Raw genomic sequence first — 20,244 nt, 5'->3', positions numbered from 1 at the left:
TTGAAGAACCCAGATCTCTTCCTATTAACACTCCTCTAAAGAATCTTACCTCCTGCTCATCTCCTGCAACCCTGGGACAGAAATTAGTATGCCCAAGCCTTACAGGAGAACATAAAACCAGAAGAAGGATGACTAAATATAAAGAATTCAACATCTGAGTGCTAGGGAAGCCAATCCTGACAAATTCAGGATAGAATTAATGTCAAGTATAATGGAACCCTTGTGTTAGAAGAGACAGTGTACTAGAAATCCTCAACAGTAGAATCTAAACAGCTCCAATCGCTACCATAACCACAACAGACCCTCTATACCACCCTCCCCCAATATCAGGACCTTCAAAGCCAAATACAGAGAACATAGGTCCAAATTACCATCCCCTCAGGTGAATTATGCCCTGGGAAGATATAATGCTGGCCCTGTCAGGCAAGCATTTCACCATAACCTTGAACTTAACTTCCACTTTCTATAGAAAAAGGGCACAAGGAAAGCAAAAGTGGAACAATTTGTTACCAGTGAACACCAAGACCTCTGTTTCCCCCTAAAAGCCATTGATATAAGTTCCTTCCTCCTTGAACCTTTGGTTTGAGAAAAGCATAAAGACAGAATGTGCTGTCTCTCCAGCAGTGTCAATTACATTTACCTTGATGCAATCCAAGGGTTATTTCTGTCCCTGGAAGGTCAAATAATTATAAACAGAATAGCTTTCAGAACCAAGAATACTTAAAGCCAGAAGTAGAACAGAAATTGTCCGCCCTCTTTCGGAACAGAGATTTTCCCTAGGAAAAATCTAAATGAAAAGTTTCATGCCCTCACATTCTCTTTAAAAGTCTATCTTCTCCTATCTGAATATATCTGTGAGGTTAATACGCCACTTTTCCTTCCCAAGCTAAAATACCAATAACAATATTTAGGCTGCAAATTCCATGATATCAGGGATCATGTCTGTATTCTTTACTGCCCTCTCTCCTTCCCCTGCAACACAGCCTAGCACAGAACCTGACTCAAATGACTTCTATTTAATGAATAAATGAATACTAATAACCATAGAAGAAAATGTGTTAACCTCATTCCAAGCACTGAGCACACTTAGATATAAACACAAGAAAACACAGTGCTTACCCTGAAGACAAGCCAATTTGGCCTGAGATCCTCTCAGGTCACACTAACTAAACTAAACAGAATTGGGCCTGGTCAATCTTAACAGGAAACCCCTGAAGAAAGCATAGACAGTCCAATTTAGTATCACATGGGAGGACACTACATAAAAGAGGCAAAATAAATACCAACCCCTCATATAAACTACAACAGAGGTATTAGTTTTTGTGCATTAGATGGATACCACAAAGGTAATTACTAGGTGTCCTTACATTTTTAGTTTCTTTTAATGTACTTCACTTCATGCTCTAAGATGAGGCATTTAAGGGTTGCTCAGGATCAGGTTACCAAGAGGTCAATTTTAGAGGCAGTAGGACCTCAGAACTACACAGAATGAGTTTATGAGCAATGCTTTGAGGTGAAAGGGACTGAGGTAGAGCTTTAATGCAACAGTAGAAACAATACTTCAGAAATCTACCAAGATGATGGTTACTTGGCACAGTCTCTCTCACCCTCAGAACTCTCTAGAACAAAAAATCTCCCTGGACCATTATGATTATATCACTAGGAAAAACAACAAAATAAAAATGGAAAGCCTCCACCTACCAAACGATCCGCAGAAAACATGAAGTCTCCTCTACTGGCTGTCCTAAAAAAAAAAGCAGTACAAGCTTCAGTCAAGATTAGAGTTTTAAGGTAAAATATTAGTTAAAACATACAGTAATGTTGAGAATTAAGACCTATTATGTACTAAAAGCCTAAAAGCTTAAAAATATCAACTATTAAAGAGGGAAGATATTTCTCACTAGGACACAGGAACCTAAATGGAGTGATATGATAAATATTATTTTAAAATGCTTATTTGATATCAACATTAGAGACAGGAATTTGAAAACTCATGCAGCACCCCACTAAACTACCCAAGTATATATTTTTCAACCAGGAGATGAATGAAGCTCCCCCTGGAAGATGGCAGCAAGTCCACAGTCCAAGCTAAGAGAAAAACTTTACATTAAGAAAACCAGGGACCCCCCCATTTTCCCCTTCATTCACCTTGATCTAAAAACCGTATTACCAGTGTAAGTAACCCATCTACTTTTTCTTTAATTCTTTTTGGACTGAAAATGGAACAAACAAATAAATCCTGTACTTTTGTGCCTGCTTTCAAGAACTCATAACCTAATTTCCAAAACCTCTTTCTCAAATTATTGATAATTTGTTCCTTTTGCCTGTTTTTCAGTAAGATTTTTATTCCCTAGATCTTTCTGCCATTTTCCTATACATTTCCTTCTGGTCAATACTTTCATATACTGAGGTACCCAGGTAATAATAATTCAGGGTTGCACCTACCCACAAGCTTTTAACCAACCAAAAGGGGAATGTTAAAAGGCTGACATTTTTCCTATATGTAAAAATCTAGTATTGTTCAACCTCCTTTTCTCATGTAAGTTACATGATCTGACAGAACAGACTGATTTACAGTTTATGTACTTAAAAATCCCCATCTGCCTATCCATAGCATACCTAAAATATTCCCCAACAGCATCAAAACGACATAAGCAAGCATATATTATCTCAGTATACCATTAATCATGACTTTTTTCTTCAAGTTGCATTTACTTTCTCTGAAAGGGAAAAGCAATGAAATGTCCCTGACATAAATGGCATTGGGCTTCTTAGAGTAACCATAGCTTTATCACATTACAGATATTAAATTTGTAAAATATGAACCATAATTGAGCAATAGAAAGAGTGTAACTCTGTATACTCTCTACATAAATATTCCCTAAACTCAGAAAACTATCCACACACTTACACACACACTGAATCCATTTAAAACAGGCTGCATTTTATGTACTGTGGTTTTCAAATGAAACTATACTATCACACTAGCACTTTTTATTTCTATAATTAATCTTCACAACATGCTTGCCAAGTAAAAGCCAGTGAACTACAAAAGATACCAAAGCCTACTGTCCTGTTTGCTAAACCTATATAAACTTATCTAAGCAACCAGAACATAATTTTTCAATAAGGAAGAAAATTCTGGATTTGTCTTAAATATATTTTGGGAACACATCTGAAGTATTTGTTTTTAATATCTGAACAGTTACACACACATTTATTACACAGAAAAGTTACATTAGGTTACGTGATCAGAGCTGCCCAAATCTGTTATTTTACTTTGGAATCAAACATTTTAACACCTTTTGCACTCTCCCCAAATAGTTTGATAAGTTGATTGCATTTTTTAAAAACCCACAGTGGTCTTCAATATCCACATCTAAATCCTTAACACTGTTAACACTAGAGCTTCATAAAGCAGATATTAACGTGCAGATCAATCAAGTTCAATATATTCTCTAAGCCCCTACTGTAGAACCAACACGGGACTAAAGTATTTGTTAATAAAGATGTTTTAATGTAAGCCAGACCCCAGATCTTACTCACTCTACACACTTTGTTCCACATCATAATTCCACTCACTTTTGTCTCAAAACCATTATTTAAAAAAATCTCTTATACTGGAAACAAGGCTTTGAAAGACATTTTAATCATCTTCCATCTGATAACAGTCCCAAAAAAATCAAATGCAAAATTATCACAAAGCAACAAACACTGACACACATCCCTGGAATATTCTAAAATATAACCAAAAGATCAAATATCAAATATTTCAAGTGATAACCAGGCAATCATAATTCAGACCATGGAAATGTAACTAATGTTAAGCTAAGAATCTTTTAAGTTGTAGATACTCCAAACAGGATCAACAATGCAAACCTGATCATATCTGAGAATATACTTTTCATGAGGCTCCCCCCGGTTATTGTGTCACACATTTGTGGCAACAAAATAAAAGCCAAAGGCAGCCATTTTAAAAAATGATCTTCACACTGATACAAAAGAATAGAATCATTCTGTAAGAAAATCCTCATTTTAATGTGGACTTTGGTAAGCCTGACTCTTCCCTACTTAAGGTCATCTATAAAGAACTTTAAAATTTCTAGAGAGGCTGTAGCAATTGTACATATTTAAAAACATGTATGGCTCATAGCAAACCCAAACCAAGATGAAACATCTTCATTCTCACTGACCTTTCCTTCAAAAGGCTAGTAGGTATTTACTTCTTATCTTATATAGAACTATGAGAGAGGAACTTTTTTATAATGTTAAAAACTTAAGACTTTAAGTAGAAAGCCTCTCTTGTTTTCTAACTAGGTCTCATTACTACGACAATGATGATGACCACAACTACTAGAGGGATTCTTTAGTGTGTTGAAGACATCCTCCCCTGGGACAATTACAACTTCTATTTCTAAAGCAGAAATTGCCATTTCGTCACTCTCTGCTACTTCTTTTCAGAATAAACTTGACAATCCCTCCTTTTTTTTTAACAAATCATTTTAACAACTACACACACACACACACACACACCAGATGTACAAAGATTTATAAAGCTTTTCTAAAAAGGTCAAAAAGCTGCAGCCGGTATCTAACTTTATACATATATTACTCCCTTCTTTCCCACAGGTTACCACTTATTAAAGATTTCCTTGGTGCCAAGTATTAAGGCCTTTCAGCGCATTATCTGATCTAATCCTCACACAACCTTAAGAGGTAGAAACTATTATTACTACCACTTTAGCAATGAAAATAGTGAGGCTTACAGAAGTGAAGATCTCAAGGTTCCTCCTAGCCTGAAACTCTCTGATTCTAAGTCCCTAAGTAAAGCCATTATTTATCTTTTGCTCTAAGAAGAGAATGTTTATTAAAAGGTAACCAGTTTTTAAATGTATTTTAATGATATTTCTCTCCCTGAGAATCAGACTTGTATGTATAACCAATGTAAATGATGAAATATGGAGTCTGGCAGGCAAATAATACAACATTAAAATGTTGCTTCTTAAAAAGGAGAAGGTGCTATTATCCTATGGCTTGTAAAAAGTATGTAGTAAGGCTAATACATACAAGAATACACCCTTTCTAAAAATTATTAAATCAAAACCTCTCATAATTTAAATTAAACTTCTTAAGTCAAATCTTAACAGCACTAAATTAGGTGTCATTTAAAAAATGAAGATTATATACAAGCGCTGTTTTCAGCCTTTGGGGTGGGAAAAGTTATGGTTGGGCATAGGTATAGATAAAATGAAGGTTCCTGTGGCCAGGATTCTCACCTTGCCCTGGTTGGCTGGCTCATCGCACACGTGTGGGCAATACATCATTACTGACTCTATATAAAGAGTCCTTCCCAGTGCTCTGAGAAACACGGTGGCACAGCTACAAGGCTACAGGACAGCAGAGTGGAAGCTAGAGTGGTGGCAGCACTGAGGACAGAGGCCCAGAGGACAGCTGAGCAGGCAGAGAGACCCAGAAGCAGATACCAGCTTGCTGCATGCAGACTTGCTCTCAGTGGATGGGATTTTAGTGATTGACATGCCACCATGGAAATAAAGAAGGGTATAACCCTTTCACCCCAAGAACATTCTACTATCATTTTTCTGGTCACACTGAATCCACAGTGAACTTACCCAGGGATGAAACCCATTGGCAAGACATCAGCTCATATGTTTTTGTTTTTTAAGCAACAAATTAAAGGGAAGTAGGAAAGTATTTCTGGCAAGATTAAACCAAAGGAATGTTTCATTTAGAATTAATGTTTACTTTAAGCTCTGAAAACACAAGTTCTACTTCCATAGCTACTTTGTTGTTATGTGATCACTAAAATAAAAAAATAGCTCCAAGTTTTGTCATGATATGCAAATGATTTATAAATTATTTTCTTCCCCCATCCTCCACCCTCATCAAAACAATCCCCCAGGGAAGTACTTGGAGAAAACCTAATCTGATGTGAAAATGTAAAAAAAAATGAAAATAGCTTTTACTACCTCCCAGGTACAAGACATCAAGGACACACCTCTTTAGCACCTTCTTAGAAAGCTCATAAAATAGAGTGTCATTAATTATTTACTTGCACCCCAAAGCAGAGTTCAATGTTGGGTATAAACGAGAGTTCCTGTGGCCATGATTCTCACCGGGTCCTGGTTGGCTATATCACTACACACGTGTTGGCAATTCGTTGCTACTGACTCTATATAGAGACCTGCCCAATGCTCTGGGCGATACGGTAGCAAGGCTGCAGGAGAGCAAGGCAGAGGCTGGAGTGGTGGCAGCGCTGAGGACAGAGGCCCAGAGGACAGCTGGGTGGGCCGAGAGACCCAGAGGCAGAGACAGGCTTGCTGCATGCAGACTCGCTCTGAGTGAACAGGATTTTAGTGATTGACCTGCCATCTGTGGGAATAAAGTTGGGTATAACCCTTTCACCCCAAGAAGGTTCTACTGTTATTTCTTTGGTCACACTGAATCCATAGTGAACTTGCCCAGGGCTGAAAACCATTGGTGAGACAAATGTAAACATTCAAAATTAGATAGAGAGGAGGAGCCAACATGGCGGCGTGAGGAGGACAGTGGGAATCTCCTCCCAAAAACATATATATTTTTGAAAATACAACAAATACAACTAATCCTAAAAGAGAGACCAGAAGACACAGGACAACAGCCAGACTACTACAACAGCGAGAACCCAGCGGCTGGTGAAAGGGGTAAGATACAAGGCCCGGCCCGGCGGGACCCGAGCGCCCCTCCCCCCAGCTCCCGGCGGGAGAAGAATAGGCAGAGCGGGAGGGAGACAGAGCCCAAGACTGCTGAACACCCAGCCCCAGCCACCCGCACTAGAGCACAAACATAGTGCGTGCACGGCGGGCCCTGGACACTAGGGAAACAGGGCAGCAAGACCTCTGAGTGGGTGCCAAAGCTGATGCCCCTGTGACAAAGAAAAGCGGGGGCTTTTTGAAAGTCTTAAAGGGACAGGGACTTAACAGCTAGACGGAAACAATACAGGTCACAGTACAGCAGCTGGAAATTACAGGGAAAACCGGGCGCACTAACCCCCTGGGCAACAGTTCTGAGATCCCTCACGGAGGTAAACAGCCAAACAGCACCCCCGTCCATTACCCCTCCAGGCGCTGCGAAAGCAGAGAAGCAGCCTAAGGCAGACCACGTCCACAGAAAGGGAAATTCCTCCATTCCGGCCAGGCAAGACACAAAGACCCACTCTACACGCAATTACCCAACACAAGCCACTAGGGGTCGCAGTTGTCCCAGTAAAGAAAGGCCAGTAGCAAGTGAAAAGGTTGGCCCTCCCAGCTGACAGTCAATAGCACCTGTCAACATGAAAAGGCAAAAAAATATGATCCAGACAAGACTAACCCAGACAGCTTCAGCACCTGCTACATCTTCCCCTAAGAAGAAACCTGGGGAGATAGATTTAGCCAGTCTTCCTGAAAAAGAATTCAAAACAAAAGTCATAACCATGCTGATGAACTTGCAGAGAAATATGCAAGAACTAAGGAGGGAGAATACAGAAATAAAACAAGCTCTGGAAGGACTTCAAAACAGAATGGACGAGCTGCAAGAGACCATTAATAGACTAGAAAACAGAGAACAGGAACACAGAGAAGCTGATACAGAGAGAGATAAAAGGATCTCCAGGAATGAAAGAATTTTAAGAGAGCTGAGTGACCAATCAAAAAAGAATAATATATGCATCATCGGAATAACAGAAGGAGAAGAGACAGAAAAAGGGATAGAAAGTGTCTTCGAAGAAGTAATTGCCGAAAACTTCCCCAAACTAGGGGAAGAAATGGCCTCTCAGACCACAGAGGTACACAGATCTCCCATGACAAGGGATCCAAGGAGGGCAACACCAAGACACATAATAATTAAAATGGCAAAGATCAAAGACAAGGACAAAGTATTAAAGGCAGCCAGAGAGAAAAAAAAGGTTACCTACAAAGGAAAACCCATCAGGCTATCATCAGACTTCTCAACAGAAACCCTACAGGCCAGAAGAGAATGGCATGATATACTTAATGCAATGAAACAGAAGGGCCTCGAACCAAGACTACTGTATCCAGCACGAATATCATTTAAATATGAAGGAGGGATGAAACAATTCCCAGACAAGCAGAAGTTAACGGAATTTGCCTCCCACAAACCACCTCTTCAGGGCATCCTACAGAGACTGCTCTAGATGGGAGCACTCTTAAAAAGAGCACAGAACAGAACACCCAACATATGAAGAAGGGAGGAGGAGGAATAAGAAGGGAGAGAAATAAAGAATCATCAGATTGTGTTTATAATAGCTCAACAAGTGAGTTAAGTTAGACAGTAAGATAGTAAAGAAGCTAACCCTAAATCTTTGGTAACCACAAACTTAAAGCCTGCAATGGCAATAAATTCATACCTTTCAATAATCACCCTAAATGTAAATGGACTGAATGCACCAATCAAAAGACACAGAGTAATAGAATGGATAAAAAAGCAAGAGCCATCCATATGCAGCTTAGAAGAGACTCACCTCAAACCGAAAGACATGCACAGACTTAAAGTCAAGGGATGGAAAAAGATATTTCATGCAAACAGAGAGAAGAAAGCAGGTGTTGCAATTTCGGTATCAGACAAAACAGACTTCAAAATAAAGTAACAAAAGACAAAGAAGGACATTACATAACGATAAAGGGCTCAGTCCATCAAGAGGATATAACCATTATAAATATATATATACACCCAATACAGGACCACCAACATACCTGAAACAAATATTAACAGAACTAAAGGAGGAAATAGAATGCAATGCATTCATTCTAGGAGACTTCAACACACCACTCACTCCAAAGGACAGATCCACCACACAGAAAATAAGTAAGGACACAGAGGCACTGAACAACACACTAGAACAGATGGACCTAATAGACATGTACAGAACTCTACATCCAAAAGCAACAGGATACACATTCTTCTCAAGTGCACATGGAACATTCTCCAGAATAGACCACATACTAGGCCACAAAAAGAGCCTCAGTAAATTCCAAAAGATTGAAATCCTACCAACCAACTTTTCAGACTACAAAGGCATAAAATTAGAAAAAAACTGTACAAAGAAAGCAAAAAGGCTCACAAACACATGGAGGCTAAACAACACACTCCTAAATAATCAATGGATCAATGACCAAATCAAAATGGAGATCCAGCAATATATGGAAACAAATGACAACAACAACACTAAGCCTCAACTTCTGTGGGACACAGGAAAAAGTCTTAAGAGGAAAGTATATAGCAATCCAAGCATATTTAAAAAAGGAAGAGCAATCCCAAATGAATGGTCTAATGTCACAATTATCGAAACTGGAAAAAGAAAAACATATGAGGCCTAAAGTCAGCAGAAGGAGGGACATAATAAAGATCAGAGAAGAAATAAATAAAATTGAGAAGAATAAAACAATAGCAAAAATCAATGAAACCAAGAGCTGGTTCTTCGAGAAAATAAACAAAATAGATAAGCCTCTAGCCAGACTTATTAAGAGGAAAAGAGAGTCAACACAAATCCACAGTATCAGAAATGAGAAAGGAAAAATCACGACAGACCCCACAGAAATACAAAGAATTATTAGAGAATACTATGAAAACCTATATGCTAACAAGCTGGGAAACCTAGGAGAAATGGACAACTTCCTAGAAAAATACAACCTTTCAAGTCTGACCCAGAAAGAAACAGAAAATCTAAACAGACCAATTACCAGCAACAAAATTGAAGCGGTAATCAAAAAACTACCAAAGAACAAAACCCCCGGGCCAGATGGATTTACCTCAGAATTATATCAGACATACAGGGAAGACATAATACCCATTCTCCTTAGAGTTTTCCAAAAAATAGAGGAGGAGGGGATACTCCCAACTCATTCTATGAAGCTAACATCACCCTAATACCAAAACCAGGCAAAGACCCCACCAAAAAAGAAAACTACAGACCAATATCCCTGATGAATGTAGATGCAAAAATAGTCAACAAAATATTAGCAAACCGAATTCAAAAATACATCAAAAGGATCATTCACCATGACCAAGAGGGATTCATCCCAGGGATGCAAGGATGGTACAACATTCGAAAGTCCATCAACATCATCCACCACATCAAAAAAAAGAAAGACAAAAACCACATGATCATCTCCATAGATGCTGAAAAAGCATTTGACAAAGTTCAACATCCATTCATGATAAAAACTCTCAGCAAAATGGGAATAGAGGGCAAGTACCTCAACATAATAAAGGCCATATATGATAAACCCACAGCCAACATTATATTGAACAGCGAGAAGCTGAAAGCATTTTCTCTGAGATCGGGAACTAGACAGGGATGCCCACTCTCTCCACTGTTATTTAACATAGTACTGGAGGTCCTAGCCACGGCAATCAGACAAAACAAAGAAATACAAGGAATCCAGATTGGTAAAGAAGAAGTTAAACTGTCACTATTTGCAGATGACATGATACTGTACATAAAAAAACCCTAAAGACTCCACCCCAAAACTACTAGAACTGATATCGGAATATAGCAAAGTTGCAGGATACAAAATCAACACACAGAAATCTGTGGCTTTCCTATACACTAACAATGAACCAACAGAAAGAGAAATCAGGAAAACAACTCCATTCACAATTGCATCAAAAAAAATAAAATACCTAGAAATAAACCTAACCAAAGAAGTGAAAGACTTATACTCTGAAAACTACAAGTCACTCTTAAGAGAAATTAAAGGGGACACTAACAGATGGAAACTCATCCCATGCTCGTGGCTAGGAAGAATTAATATCGTCAAAATGGCCATCCTGCCCAAAGCAATATACAGATTTGATGCAATCCCTATGAAACTACCAGTAACATTCTTCAATGAACTGGAACAAATAATTCAAAAATTCATATGGAACCACCAAAGACCCCGAATAGCCAAAGCAATCCTGAGAAAGAAGAATAAAGTAGGGGGGATCTCACTCCCCAACTTCAAGCTCTACTATAAAGCCATAGTAATCAAGACAATTTGGTACTGGCACAAGAGCAGAGCCACAGACCAATGGAACAGACTAGAGAATCCAGACATTAACCCAGACATATATGGTCAATTAATATTTGATAAAGGAGCCATGGACATACAATGGCGAAATGACAGTCTCTTCAACAGATGGTGCTGGCAAAACTGGACAGCTACATGTAGGAGAATGAAACTGGACCATTCTCTAACCCCATATACAAAAGTAAACTCAAAATGATCAAAGACCTGAATGTAAGTCATGAAACCATTAAAGTCTTGGAAGAAAACATAGGCAAAAACCTCTTAGACATAAACATGAGTGACCTCTTCTTGAACATATCTCCCCGGGCAAGGAAAACAACAGCAAAAATGAATAAGTGGGACTATATTAAGCTGAAAAGCTTCTGTACAGAAAAAGACACCATCAATAGAACAAAAAGGAACCCTACAGTATGGGAGAATATATTTGAAAATGACACATCCGATAAAGGCTTGACGTCCAGAATATATAAAGAGCTCACACGCCTCAACAAACAAAAAACAAATAACCCAATTAAAAAATGGGCAGAGGAACTGAACAGACAGTTCTCCAAAAAAGAAATACAGATGGCCAAGAGACACATGAAAAGATGCTCCACATCGCTAATTATCAGAGAAATGCAAATTAAAACTACAATGAGGTATCACCTCACACCAGTAAGGATGGCTGCCATCCAAAAGACAGAGAACAACAAATGTTGGCGAGGCTGTGGAGAAAGGGGAACCCTCCTACACTGATGGTGGGAATGTAAGTTAGTTCAACCATTGTGGAAGGCAGTATGGAGGTACATCAAAATGCTCAAAATAGACTTGCCATTTGACCCAGGAATTGCACTCCTAGGAATTTACCCTAAGAAAGCAGCAATCAAGTATGAGAAAGATCAGTGCACCCCTATGTTTATCGCAGCACTATTTACAATAGCCAAGAATTGGAAGCAACCTAAATGTCCATCGATAGATGAATGGATAAAGAAGATGTGGTACATATACACAATGGAATACTACTCAGCCATAAGAAAAGGGCAAATCCAACCATTTGCAGCAACATGGATGGAGCTGGAGGGTATTATGCTCAGTGAAACAAGCCAAGCGGAGAAAGAGAAACACCAAATGATTTCACTCATCTGTGGAATATAAGAACAAAGGAAAAACTGAAGGAACAAAACAGCAGCAGAATCACAGAACTCAAGAATGGACTAACAGGTACCAAAGGGAAAGGGACTGGGGAGGATGGGTGGGTCGGGAGGGATAAGGAGGGGGAGAAGTAGGGGGTTATTAAGATTAGCATGCATGGGGGGGTGGGAGAAAGGGGAGGGCTGTACAACACAGAAAAGACAAGTAGTGAATCTACAACATTTTGCTATGCTGATGGACAGTGACTGTAAAGGGGTATATAGGGGGGACCTGGTATAGGGGTGAGCCTAGTAAACAAAGTATTCATCATATAAGTGTAGATTAATGATAAAAAAAAAAAAAGCAGTTCCTGTGTGGTGACCTCCAATGAGTTCTACACAATGATATAAAGGGCATATAAAAGTGTAGACAAAGGGTCTGTTTGTGTTTATACAGAGGATCAAAGCCTAATTTGGCTACCCCGAAAATGAACTAGGATACGATATGAAAAAGAACTTCCAACATCAGCACTCTCGGGAAGACTCATGCCAGAAGATGATCATCAAAAAAACCCCAACAAAGATCCACGCACTGCCAGAGGTTTAGATGCACTCATCCCACCAATTCCTGGACTTGCCATGGGAATGAAGAAGGAGATATCTAAGCTGGCCTGTGTATACAGTAAAACAACAAATTTGATTGGATCTATACTGTTGGAACTCAACCAAGAATTAGGAGAAGTGCAAATTGTAGCACTCCAAAATCTTACAACTACAGACTATTTACTGTTAAAAGAACATATGGGATGTGAACAGCCCCCAGGAATGGGTTGTTTTAATTTATCTGAATTCTCTCAGACTGTTCAAGTTCAGTTGGACAATATCCACCATATCATAGAGAAGTTTTCACAAATGCCTAAGGTGCCTAACTGGTTTTCTTGGTTTCACTGGAGATGGCTGGTAATTACAGGTATGCTTTGGTTACGTAACTGTACTCCTATTATGTTAATGTGTGTGCACAATTTAATTAGTAGTTTAAAACCTATACATGCTGAAGTTACTCTACAACAAGATATGTCAAAGAAATAATCAATCTTCCCAGGTTTTCTTCTGCCTGCTACTTCTATAGCTTTTCTTCTTCCTACCTAATTACAACCCTTAAATAGAATTCGTGCCACATATCGAATTTACCGAGTATCATAATTCTTCCAAGTGGTAAAGACACCTCAAGACAAATGCTGGGCATAGAAGCCACAGGGCATAAATACGCAAAGAAGTAAAAAAGCTAACCTTTTCAAACAGTAAGGCTTCTCTCTCACTTACCAACTTAACATTTCCCTGTATGGCCCCAGAAGATGACTGGTTAGCCAGAGACGGGTAAGATTCCTCAAGGGAGGAACAACCTAAGACAGGCACAGTCGCAGGTGAGAAAATGGGGATCAACAGAGGTGAGGCTTAGAACCTCACCCCCCCCCCCCCGTTCTGAGAGAAATCTTCTGCATACGTGGATGTTTTATTGCCCGTGTCTAGCTTGGATTAATACATAGTCTACAGGCACACACCTGATCAACTGCATTTGCTCTCTTACAACACTAAACTATGTTTTCTACCTTTATCTCGTATCTACCTACCACTTCAGTATTTTATTAAAAATAATAATAATAAAGAGAGAAATGTGGTATCCACATATAAATCAAGTATAAAAATCAAATGAATATTCATATTTGAACTGACTGTTTATAGTTCATAATGCATGAGCATAACCGAAAGCTTCTGTGATGACTGCCCTTGTAATGTTCACCATGTAACTTATTCACTATGTAAGAATTTGTACTCCATGTAAGAACTTGTTCGTTATGCTTCAGAAGATTGGAGACTGATGAAAATTAGGCTTGGGGTGGATTAATGATTGTGCATTGAGCATTGACCCCCCTATACAGAATCTCATTGTTGTTAACAACCATTTGATCAATAAATATGAGAGATGCCCTCAAAAAAAAATTAGATAGAAAAAGAAGAGAAACTACCATCTTCCCTTAGAACCCAGGCTTCAGTCATTCAAAAGTTTTCTTTTTATAATGATTACAACACTAATTCCCTTACGTGCCAGGCTAGACCTCCTTTCTGCCTCCCTGGAGTCCAAACTAGTTGACAAGACATTCTAGGATATACGCAATAAATATTGTAACAGGTGTATGTATAGTTCAGAGGTGAATTCCTCCCTCCTGGCCTAAAAGCCAGTTAGAAAATTCAGATGGAAAACCCAGGAAAACAAAAAATATGCCCATGTTTTAAACACTTTGCATGTCAGAATTTTTTCTGTGGTGGACATTTTGGTTTTGTACAAGTTAAAGGGAAAAGTTCTGAGATTCCTCCAGTCTCAGGGTGATTCCAAGCCAGGCTCTCTAGGCCAGTTCTTTCTAGTGTATAGAATCCCTGGCTCGGAATCCAAAGCCAGGCTAATCAGCATGCAAGGGAAAATAGTCATCTTCCCAGGGGCAGTGGCTCAGGCTGAGCACAGCACAATCATCCACGGTGTTTGTAAAGTGGTCAGGTTCCACTCAAGACTACTCCAAGGATGGGTACCAAAAACTTTAATTTGAAAAAAGAAGAATCCTCAGGCAATTCAGATGCATGGCTTTGGTTAAGAACATCATCGTATTACCTAGTCAGATGACTCAAATCACAATAGGCTGCACTCACATTAAGGCTCTACAGGATGTTAAAACCCATCCTGAGATTAATTGTCTCTTCTCCAGGTGACTAAAAAAAAAATCACAAGGCTGAAAGCACTCACTAAAATACTCTCACTCAGCTTACATCCAAGCTGCCTCCTGAGGCCATGCAAAGCTCTTTCGAGGACAAAAATACAGGAAACAGCAGCTCATGAAACAGCTTTATTTTAATGTTTCAGGAGACAAAAAAACGCAAAAATATGGGAAGAGGGGTGACTTTTAAATATACTGCATTGCCTTAAATATATATCATGAACTATGTTCAAGGGAAAAGTGCATTACTCAGATTTTGCTGCGTTTAATATATAAAGGAGACAAGAAGGGAAGGATGTATGGTTTAATCCACTGCAACAATGAGAGTCATTTCTCTAAGTTCACCAGTGATGCATGTGTGACTAAGAAAATTACATGATCATTCTATGTTTAGATTACTGCACTCTCAGAGGGAAAGTCATCTCCTTGAAATTCAGTAACACAACCAACTTATTTTGTTGCAAACACTGGACATTAAAAAAATAAAAATAAAAAGACTTTTTAAATCAGTCAATGTTCTCAATCTTGCCTGCTTTGTATATCTACAACATGTAGTCCTGCTGGCTCAACCTCTGCTTCCCCATATGAAAGCCAGTTCAGAAAGCAATACCTTCACTAGATACTGAGGACCAGGAACAATAAAAGGAATAGAAAGTATTCCAATGGCCTCCATTATCACACAGCTCCATAACGCAAAACGGGGAGGAGCATAAGCCCTAAGGAAGACATCTTCCATAACCAGACCTATGTAAATAAAGCTCCTCTTACCACAGGTACCCTACCCCAGCCCCTGGAATGGATGAAACAGGTCTTGTTTGTGTGAGGGGATGCCATTTTTGAAGAAAAAGGAACAGAGGCCTCTGTTAACAGATTTGATTAATAACAAAACTAAAACATTGTCTCCAACTGAATAAATAACTAAGCATCAGTTAGTTACCAGAACTTGTAGTGAGTCTTTCTATACTATATCATATCAGGGTAAAAATTATCTAGGATTTCACACCATTGCTTTTAAAAATAAGAATGTGAGTTCTATGTACAAACTCCTTTTACTGTCTCCTGAAAGCTCAAGCAAGAAACCAGCACTTATGGATGCAAGCAGAACTATGCACAAGTCCAAACATGACAGCTTGAAATGTTGTAAATGTGCAGAGCTTCTCAGATAATATCTTGTTTTACCTCCCAGGAGCTCCATGAGATATTACCATCATCATCATTTTACAAATGATAAAGTTGAAGCAGAGCTAAACATCTTGCCTAAGATCACTCTGGATCCTGCTGTCTCCTTCTAAACTCAGAAAGAAAATATTTCACTTACATCCAGGATTATTATACAACCCAGGCTTTTCTGAATAATGCAGTAAAATCAGGTATTGATATTGTCATATATGAATGCTGAATGTCATGCCCTCTCCAAGTTCTAAAACAATGGTTCACCTTTACATTGTCACGAAGACCCCTTTGTGAAATCTAATGAAGCTAAGAAATCCTCACCCCACAAAAAAAGGCACATATGCAAATGTTCACAGTAGCATTATCCATAATATCCAAAAAGTGGAAACCACCCAAATGTCCATCAGGTGATAATGAATAAGCAAAATGTGATATATCTAAACAATGGAATATATTCAGCCAAAAAAAGGAATGGTATGTTAGTAACAATATGGATGAAGCTTAAAAACATTAGACTAAATGAAAGAAACTAGTCACAAAAGACCATGTTATATGATTCCATTTATATGACATGTCCAGAATAGGCAAATCAATAAAGATAGAAAGTAGATTTGTGGTTGTCTAGAGCTTTGAGTAGGTAAAGAGGTTAGTGAATACTCACTGGTATGGGGTTTCTCATTGAGGTGATGAAAATGTTCTAAAATTGACTACGGTGATAGCTGCACAGCCATTAACACACTTAAAATCACTGAATTAAACACCTTAAATGGTGTATTATATGGTACAGAAATTATATCTCAATAAAAATAATTTAAAAATCAATTATTAAAAATGCACGTACAAATAACATTTCCCAGACAATTTCTGAGGATTTGCTAAAGTCTGGAAGCCCATCTAAAGTCCTGTACTCAAGGTCGTAACTCTGGCTTTACAAAAACAAGAAAGATCATCCTCTTTTCTTTGCCCTACAGATTTTTATTTCAGCTTCCCCCACAACCACTAAGCCCTATGCCATCTACTTTTTAAGATCGCTATTTCATCTATTAGATCACATGACCACAGTAGTTTAGAATATTGATCTGTTAAAAACAGTTAAAGAGTATAGTTTCATAAATATAGAAAGATCCTCTAGTAATTGAGCATCTATTATCTGCAAGGTATGGCTGGAATATAAAATGTAAAAGATACAATTTCTGCCCTCAAGGAGCTTAAAATCTAACAGATAAGATTGTTATCTTATCTGTTATCTTATAACAAATGACAATACATAAAACAGAAAATGAACCTTGCATCAAAAAGGCCAGGAAAGATTAGTGAGGAAGAATGATTAAAGGAAATCTTATTTGCAGAGGTGGACATTTAATGCTGGGTGTGCCCTTGAAGAGTAAGTAGGATTTGAACATACAGAGAACAAGTAAAGAGAATTCCAGATGAGAGAACAAACAGGGGTGTTCCGGAACAGTTCTTAGGAACCATGAAGAGGGGCCTTAATGGCAAGCTAAGGATCCTGGACTTTATTTGGTAGGCTCTGAGAAGCCAAAGAAGCTGCTGAGTAAGGCAGTTACCTAATTGAAGTGGTATATTAAGATCTGATTGTTCGGTAACATGTCTGCACACGTGGTAGAGAGAAAAAAACTGTAGGCAAGAAAACAAATTGATAGCCTATTATAATACTAAGAAGAAAAAGGTACTAGAGTCTGATTTAGGGAGTGGAATCCTGACTCTGCCATTTTAAAAGACCTAGGCACCCACTGAAAACTGAGTGCTTTGGCATGTAGCAGCCACTCATTGAAAGTGCCGCCAATATAGAAACCAGCTGTAGTTCATCATGGTACCTATTTCCTTGAGAAAACCCGTCTGTAACATGAATTTTGCGATAGCCTAAAAATGGCATTTCAACATGAAGTTTGTGGGATTAGGTGGGGCGCCAAAGGCTCCTCCAGGTTCTCTTTACTCTTAACTATGCAGGAAACATTTGAAATTCTATAAGTTTACAGCAAAACAATCCTGCTAAGAGTTGGATACACAAGCAAGTAAACCTCAGCTCCACAACTAAAAGATCTTAGGCAAAATGACACATTTGCAGTAGCAAACACTAAAGGGTCAGAGGGCCTATTGAGCACGAAAGAATTTCCTTGAAATAGCTTTATTTCTAATTGTGAGCCTGAGGTGGCTGGACGTAGAACTTTACCTTGGGTAGTAACCATTTTCGCGTTATATACGGGCCCCTGAAGATAACTTATGCGCCTTTACATGCCCAGAATGGCTGAGGATTCGTCATTGCTCCAAAGAGCATAAAGGAAGCGGGGCTACCTAAAGAGATCTCCTCCCTACATAACGCTATGTTAAGCACAAAGACGAGGAAAGACAGGGCTGGAGGCCTGAGTCAAATGTCACTCCCCCTCAAAGAAGAGGCCCTGCCTGGTTACTCCACGGGCCAGTTTCAAAACCATGAACATCTCCCCTTAGTTAAAGGATTTTCAATCCCCGCCCATCTCCAGAGAGACCTCCACCTCCCTTTCCCCTTCTGCTCAGGGCTCACTTGTCCCGGATGATGGTCTGCAGCTCCCGGATCTGATCATTCATAGGCAGTAACTTAAGCTGCGCCCCGATTTGCTGGGAGAGTACGCAGTCCCCTAACAGGTGATAGCCGGCCAGTAGGTCAAAGTTGCCACCTCCACCGTCGCTCTCGGAGTTGAGGCTGGCGTCGTCGCAGGCCCGAGGGTCCCACTTGGCCGGTACGCTAGAATGGGCATGCCCAGTGAGCGGAGTCCGCTTGGCGGTGGAGGCACTGTTTCCCCCGGCACGGTTCGGGATCTGGTCCCCAGGTCGCGGTGGCTCAGGGCTTAGGGTAGAGGCAGAGTTTACTTGCTTGTTGTGAGACGGCGTGGAGTCCGGACACCGTAACTCCATGGCCAGACACTGAGCCCCGGGCCGTCCCCCTAGACACTATCGACTAGAGATAAAGGAGCTGGGGGAAGTGGCTGAGGCTCACGTGCTCTCCGACTCACCTCACCGCTTCCTAACCTCTAACCCCTGCTGCCCTCCACCCCTAGGCCTCCATTGGTTCCCCGACACACATCGCGTCCCAACCCCGCCCACACCGGACATACCGCCTGCCTAGACATTTTACTGGCTTCTCTCCCTGTCGCTCTGCAGTGCTCTGCTTGTTAACCCTTTTGAGTCACCGCTGCTGCGTGGGTTCCCTCACCTAGCCAGGCAGACTGGATGAGGGCGAGGATGCTTGGTTGCACGGTCTTCCGTGAGCCCCTAGGAATTCTGCATGCCGAACTTTGGGTAGAGGCAGGAAAGACGTGGGGGTGGGGGTGGGGGTGGGGGCCGGGGTGATAAAATGTTTTCAGACTTTGTGTCTTGACAGAGAGATTATATTTAAGTAACTGCGTCTTTAGCCAGCTTGCCTGTGGGATCAAAAGAGGAAGTTAAAAATGTCTAGCGGGCTCCCGAAAAGGCTGCCTTCTAACTAGACTGTTGCACAGGGTGCCCCTTCCTAAGCAGACTTGACCACTAGAGCTTTCCTTATCTTTATTGGTTGGACCCTACACTGTACAGTTACCATGGGGATTCTGACAACATTTAGATCCACTACCACTTTGTTTCTTTTAAACACTTCGAAAGACTTTTTTTTTTTTTAGTATGCCGCCTCAGTATAAAGGCTTGACTTAAGAATGTGTAGGTTTCAACATCAGCGTATTGTAGAACAATTGTAGAGCATTTTAACAATTGTAGAACGTTGTTAAAATGCAGGTTCTCATGACCTGCCTTTGAGATTCTGATTTAGCAGATTTGAGATGGAACCCAAGAATCTTTATTTTTAACAAATAACCCAGCAATGCTGATTTTTTTTTAAATGGTACCCTTCGAGAAACAGTAGCTTACAGGCTCCCTTTATAAAGAGTTACAACCTGAAAGTCAGAAACCTAATTCTTCTAAAACAAAATTATTGAGCAACATTTAACAAGTCCCTTCCCCATTCTGGGCTTGACTTCCCCCATCTATAAGTGAGGTACATTAACTATTTGATGCCTAAATATTCTTCCAGTTTTAACATTCTGTAATTTTATTTTGCCTTCCAAAAAGCCAATTCTTAAAATTCCTTGTTCCCTA

General features: G+C 39.7%; 1 protein-coding gene across 1 annotated transcript in view; it reads right to left on the bottom strand.

Moving 5' to 3' along the window:
- The window catches only part of UPRT (uracil phosphoribosyltransferase homolog), a 33,971-nt gene extending 14,783 nt beyond the window's left edge, over positions 1–19,188 (bottom strand). Inside the window, exons 1-2 of the mRNA XM_036902712.2 lie at positions 18,662–19,188; positions 1,702–1,744 (exon numbers count right to left, since the gene is read on the bottom strand). Coding sequence (XP_036758607.2) covers positions 1,702–1,744; positions 18,662–19,032 — 414 coding nt within the window. The 5' untranslated portion in view covers positions 19,033–19,188. The remainder of the gene's footprint in view (positions 1–1,701; positions 1,745–18,661) is intronic.
- Positions 19,189–20,244: the final 1,056 nt, after the last annotated feature.

The sequence above is a fragment of the Manis pentadactyla genome, chromosome X, assembly GCF_030020395.1.
Source record: "Manis pentadactyla isolate mManPen7 chromosome X, mManPen7.hap1, whole genome shotgun sequence".
Taxonomy (NCBI): domain Eukaryota; kingdom Metazoa; phylum Chordata; class Mammalia; order Pholidota; family Manidae; genus Manis; species Manis pentadactyla.
The sequence above is the reverse complement of the archived record's forward strand: the minus strand, read 5'-3'. Positions and strand labels throughout refer to the sequence as shown.